Here is a 6,323-nt window from a genome sequence, read left to right on the forward strand (position 1 = left end):
ATCTACACAATGGTACCTCAATCAAACCAAAAATATTGGCTATTGAAAAAAAGTCAACTTGAACCCATATATTATTCACTTGGTCAAAATTGGTCAAACTTAGTCAATTTGGTCAAACTTGTTTAATCATGTATACTTTTTGGTACAGGGTGTTACAGTCGGCTTCACTTGGTTCGAAACTGTTTAGGTTTGCAAAACAGATTGGCATGATGAGTGAAGGGTATGCATGGATCATCACTAAAGGGCTATCATCTTTCTTAAACCCTTTGTTTAAAAAGTCTTTGGTTCAATGCATGGTGTCGTGGGTGTAAGGCCCTATTTGCCAAACTCAAAATGTCTTCAAGATTTCAAAAACAAATGGAATAAGACTTCAGGTGATATAAATCTCTTTGGTTCGTGGGCATATGACACTGTATGGGCATTGGCTATGGCTGCTAAATCATTGAATCCAACTGCCTTGGAAAGCCACAATTCTAGTATAAACAGTATTGAACCGTTTGGCATAAGAGTGTCAGAATCAGGTCCACAGCTTCTGCAAAAGTTGCTGCAAACTAAATTTGAAGGCCTAAGTGGAGAGTTTGATTTGATTAAAGGGCAGTTGAAACCTACAGACTATGAAATAATCAATGTCAGAGGGAAATTAGGAGAGAGAGTTATTGGAAATTGGAGCTTGGAGAATGGAATACCCCACGGTCTAGACAAATCCATGAAGATTGTAAGAAAACCAATTATTTGGCCTGGAAACACCAAAGTCCCACCAAAAGGTTGGGTTAAACCTGTGTTTGGTACAAGGTTAAGGATTGGGGTTCCTATAACACCCGCTGGTTTTAAGGAATTTTTGAAGATAGAATGGGATCCTCATACTAATGAGCCTTCCTTCTCAGGGTTTTCCTATGACATCTTCTTGGCTGTATTGGATAAATTGCCTTTTGCACTTCCTCACAAGTTCATTCCATTCACAAATAGCTCCAGACATAACAATGGGACTTATGATGAGCTTCTTTATCAGATTAAACTTAAGGTACATTATTAGTGCGTTGCGTTTTATTCTATTTTCCTTTTTTGTTAAGATTTAATTATGGAATTGATATTTATGAGTTTTGTATGGTACATATATACAAGTGCAGAAATTTGATGCTGTAGTTGGAGATACAACAATCGTCGCAAATAGGACTAAGTACGTAGATTTTACATCACCATACACAGAATCAGGTGTCTCAATGCTGGTGAAAGTTAAAAAAGATGAGACCAAGAATATTTGGATTTTCTTAAAACCTCATAAATGGGATCTTTGGTTATCTATTGGTGTCGCATTCATCTTCACCGGGATTGTCATATGGTTTCTTGAACATCATACGAATGAAGAGATCAGGAGTCCACAAAAAAAACTTCCTAGCACCATTTTATGGTTCTCCATCTCAACTCTAGTGTTTGCTAATAGCAATTCTCTTCATCCTATCTGCTATACCTTGTGTCTTTTTGGGAAAAAAAGAAAAAAAAGAAAATAAGGAAGATGTAGAGAATACATTTAAACCAAAACATTTCAATTACGATACATGTTTCTTTCGTTTATTTTCTTTATCTTCCTTACTGAAATACAAACTATAACATCAATTCTAAAAAATTACGTATTTTGTTCGACTAGGTGAGAAATTAAAGAACAAATGGTCAAGAGTTGTGTTGGTGATATGGGTATTTGTGGTACTCATCTTTACATCGAGTTACACTGCTAGCTTAGCCTCATTGTTAACAGTACAAAAATTGCAGCCAGCAATTAGTGATATTGATAAGCTCAAAAGGAACGATCATTTTGTCGGTTACCTAAAGAACTCCTACGTCAAAGAGCTTTTAACACAACAGTTTAACTTTTCAGAGTCCAAGCTAAGATCTTACAAATCATCAGAGGAGTACAATGATGCAATGTCCAAAGGAAGCAATGATGGTGGGATTGATGCTATCTTTGAAGAAATTCCTTATGTGAAGGTCTTCCTATCTAAGTACTGCTCCAAATACAGAGTGGTTGGACCAACCTACAAATCAGCAGGATTTGGCTTTGTGAGTTTTAGCCTTAATTTTCTTTTATGTTTGTTTTTGCACCCAATAATTTTTCTCAAGTTGGATAGCTTATATGTACTATATGAACAACTGTTTGTCGCTATATATAGCTTACAATATTTAAACTAATTCTTATTGTTTTCATAAATGAGTGTACTTCAGGCTTTCCAAATGGGGTCCCCTCTTGTCTCTTATATTTCAAAAGCAATCCTAAATATCACTCAAGACCCTAAGAAGATGCAGGAATTGGAATCCAAGTATCTTGAACATGGAGCCAAATGTGAAGATCCTGACTCCAAATTCTCTTCCGATGATGATCCTTGTCTCAGTGTGTACAGTTTCAGTGGTCTCTTCATCATCAGTGGAACGGTTTCAATTTTTTCATATTTGACACATTTGATTAAACTGTGCTGCAACCGGCCATCTGCTATGAAAGTTATCCATCCGGATAGCTCCCTTTGCCTTTGGTTCGTAGTTACTAAAAGGGAAAAGAGTTTCCATATGGATGTCCCTAATAATTTACATGCCAGAGCTGATGTTTCAGTGAATAATAATGGTGACCATTTACAGAACTCTCCAACAGCTTTTAACTGAGAAACTACAAAGATGGAAAGCGTTGGTGAAGAAGATGAAATTCATTATATAGATTATAGTGGATACATCTATGGATGTGCTTGATGTTAACAAGCATAATCGATCGGATGCTTTTCATGATCTGTTCCACTGAAATCTTTGTAGTTTAGTTTAAATTTGTGCATATCATTATGATGGCACTGGTGTACATATACTCAAATTTCACCTTCTTCAAACAAGTTTTTCCAGTTGTAAGTCTCTTATCAAGCGGACCTCATAAGAGCTTTATTGACAAATAAACGTCTTCAGCAAATTTGGAAGATATTGGTCACTATGAACACATCTTAAAGGGATGTATTCAATTTAGAGTTTGATGAATTTAAAATGAATTGTAGATTTTAAAGGATTTGATGGATTGTTATGGAATTCTACAGACTCCATAAAGATTTTATAAGAATCCAATGAAATCTTTGGATTTAAAGTTGGATTTCATATTGACAATTTTCTTCACAATTTCCCTGTTAAAATCTTTTCAAATCCATTAAAATCCATCATTTTTTAAAGTCTCTTAAAATCAATAACTTTTTGAATACTACCAGATTTTAAAAGAATTCTATAAAATCTTAATTGAATACATCTAGATTTTAATGGACTTTTGTAAAATCCATCAAAATCTGACTTGAATATCATTAGACTTGTATGGATTCCCTTAAAATCTAAATCGAATAACTCAAAACTTTAAAAGACTTTTAAAATCCTTCAAATTCTAAATTGAATACATCCACTTTAGTCTTTTTTCCTTTTTCTTTTTATTTTTTTAAAGGGACAAATGATATTTTGGTCTTTTAATATTTAGGAAATCAATACAAAGCCAACAAATTAGTATAACTTAACATTAGAAGACTTAACAAGAAAAACCTCTCTCTTTCCTTGCCTTCTCAAATATAATATATATACATATATATATATATATATAGAGAGAGAGAGAGAGAGTCCATTTTTTTAATAAAAAAATCCTTAGTTTAATTAAATCTAAGATGCTTATGTGACAAATGCTTATTAGTTGGGGCATTGTCAATTATTATTTAAATTTTGAATTTAAAATTCCAAAAAAATATGATAACTTGTCATATAAGAGTCACTAATTTAATAAAATCAGAAAGCCCTACCTAAAGAATTTTTGTATGTATATATATATATGCATATCTTATAAACTGGGAAGATAAGTTCCTTTTTACTTTAAATCAATTGAAAATCTACAGTCAATTGCACATTCAACAACCAGTAGCCGGCAACATGGTTAAATTTCTGGTTGATCATGTTCCCAGTTGAAAGAGTTGGGATTAAGAGATAATCTTTAGTGCCAAACGCTAGCTAACAGATTATTAGTAGAATAGGAATTAACTCTTTATATGATAGATACAGACATTAATCAATTAAAGGAGTTTAAAAATTATAAAAGAATTGTATATATATATATATGTATCTATTTAGTACTATTTGGTCATTTTTATTTCTTTAAAGCATCAACGCATGTTTCATTGTTTTTAAAAATCTAATTAAGTTTTGCGTAAATAAAGTTAATTATAAGTTTGTTCGAATTTCTATATTAAGTATTTGGTAATATATGCCATGAACAGCACGTCGTGGAAGGGATCAGCCAACGTCAAATTAATATTAATCCATTTATTTTCGTCTGTACATCATAAAAGAAAAATTATATATATATATATTTTTTATGTTATTCTAGAATAAAGGAGTTGTAGGACATATCACACAATACATATATACATATATAGAGAACCAGGCCCTATCAGGTCCACTTAGTGATTTTACCACATAACCATTTTAACGGTTAAAATTTTAAAATTTTATTTATGGTTTAACAAATCTTTGTAGGATTTATTTTTCTTAAATAAAATTTTAATATATCGTTAAATCTATATTGAACCATTTTTAATTTTTAAATTATAATTATTGAAACTGACTAATGACTTAAAATTGAAGACCTAATGATAAAACCATTAGATCTATTTAGGAATGACAACTAGGTTGGGATTCTAGAAGAATTGACCCGATCGGATCAAGTATGTATTACTTTAAATGGGTTTTTGAGTCGAGTTTGGATTTAGTATGTCATGCCAAATTTAGGTTTACCTTAATGTATTGGAAAGAAAAATACAATACAATAATTTTTTAAAATTCTTTTTAAACATATATAAATTGAGTCACGTTGGATTGGATAAACCTTGGTGACCAAGAAATCAAGTCGGGTTCTTATAAGGGCCAGTTTATAACTAGGTCTTGTCAAGTTTCTTGAACCTGAATAAACCCGATTTGATTGTCATTTGTAAATCAATCTGATGTATATTTATCAAATATATATATATACACACACACACACATTATATATATTAAAACGCTGTTCCATATTGAGTCATTCACATTCCACCATTTCTATCTAAATAGAGTCGAAGTAAACATTCCAAAGGGAAAAAGAACAACCTGCAAGGACCGACGTTTGACTTGGGTCATTCATACTATAAAGTCCATTTAATTAATATATAATTACCAAATTACATGTATGCAATACATGTAAATCAAAGTATTTAATATAATATAATGAAATTCCATAAAACAATATATATACAGGGTTTTAATATGATAAAAAAATTTATATAAACGATTGTAAAAACCAACATTTACATCCATCAAATCTACATAATTTTCACAAACTAATAGCCATAAATGGTTGTTTCTCATAATTCGTCTTCATAAATATTTTCTAATATATGTATATATATATATATATATAAAACAAATGAATATCAAAAGCTTAAGCTAATGGAATGTGGGCTTTCATTTTATTTATATTTTTCTCTAACACTCCCCCTCAAATATAGGTCCTTCTCTTTGGGTTCTTATATTTTTTATTTTTTGGGTGGAGTTGTTGAGTTTTGAACTTAGGAACTCTTGGATCTCTGACTCTGATACCATATTGAAATACCACTGATTCCAAAAGCTTAAGCTAATGGAAGGTTAGGGATGTCAACGGGGCGGGGCGGGACCGGTTTTTAAAATCCCGTCCCCGTCTCCGCGGGGAATTTTACATCCCATCTCCGCGATTTTCCCCGTTTCTTTAGGTGCGGGGCTGGATCGGGGATTTTGTGGGGCGGGGACGGGGCGGGACGGTTTTCCCCATTTTGTTTTTTAATTGATATTTTTTTTAAACATTTATATAAAAAAATTATTTTATGATTAAAATATAAAGAAAATGACTACAGTGCAATAAAAATATAATAAAATACATCAAGGAACAAATTTACAATTATAATAAAATACATATTTAGAAAAATAAAAAAAAAAAGAAAATGATTTTACATAAATAAAATTTTATAAAAAAAATAATAAATAAATATATATATATATATATATCGGGGCGGGTTCGGGGCGGGGTTATTATTCCCCGTCCCCGACCCGTCCCCGACTCAGTTTTTAGGCATTTGCCCCGAACCCGCCCCGCATCCCCGAATTTTCGGCAGTGCACCGCGGTTTTGGGGATGGACGGGGCAAATTGACGTCCCTATGGAAGGTGGACTTCTATTTTATTTATATTTTTCTCTAACACTCTATACATGTCAGTTTTAAATTTCAAAGCTTGAATTAGAAGAAATTAAGAAAAGTAACGGTTATAT

At 32.0% G+C, this 6,323-nt stretch overlaps 1 protein-coding gene across 1 annotated transcript; it reads left to right on the forward strand.

The window, feature by feature from the left end:
- The first annotated feature begins 289 nt into the window (after window positions 1-289).
- LOC125421876 (glutamate receptor 2.7-like) lies at window positions 290-2,649 on the forward strand. The gene is made up of 4 exons (XM_048471726.2): window positions 290-1,021; window positions 1,128-1,226; window positions 1,768-2,055; window positions 2,218-2,649. Exons 1-4 carry the CDS (start codon window positions 290-292, stop codon window positions 2,647-2,649), a joined length of 1,551 nt encoding a protein of 516 aa, XP_048327683.2.
- Window positions 2,650-6,323: the final 3,674 nt, after the last annotated feature.

Source organism: Ziziphus jujuba, chromosome 1, assembly GCF_031755915.1.
Source record: "Ziziphus jujuba cultivar Dongzao chromosome 1, ASM3175591v1".
Classification (NCBI taxonomy): Eukaryota; Viridiplantae; Streptophyta; class Magnoliopsida; order Rosales; family Rhamnaceae; genus Ziziphus; species Ziziphus jujuba.

Excerpts from the sequence above, each read along its gene's own strand:
- LOC125421876 (XM_048471726.2), top strand. The coding sequence starts at position 290 with ATGCATGGTGTCGTGGGTGTAAGGCCCTATTTGCCAAACTCAAAATGT. Across the intron at positions 1,022-1,127 it reads TTTATCAGATTAAACTTAAG|AAATTTGATGCTGTAGTTGG; the intron begins GTACATTATTAG and ends ATACAAGTGCAG. Across the intron at positions 2,056-2,217 it reads AATCAGCAGGATTTGGCTTT|GCTTTCCAAATGGGGTCCCC; the intron begins GTGAGTTTTAGC and ends AGTGTACTTCAG.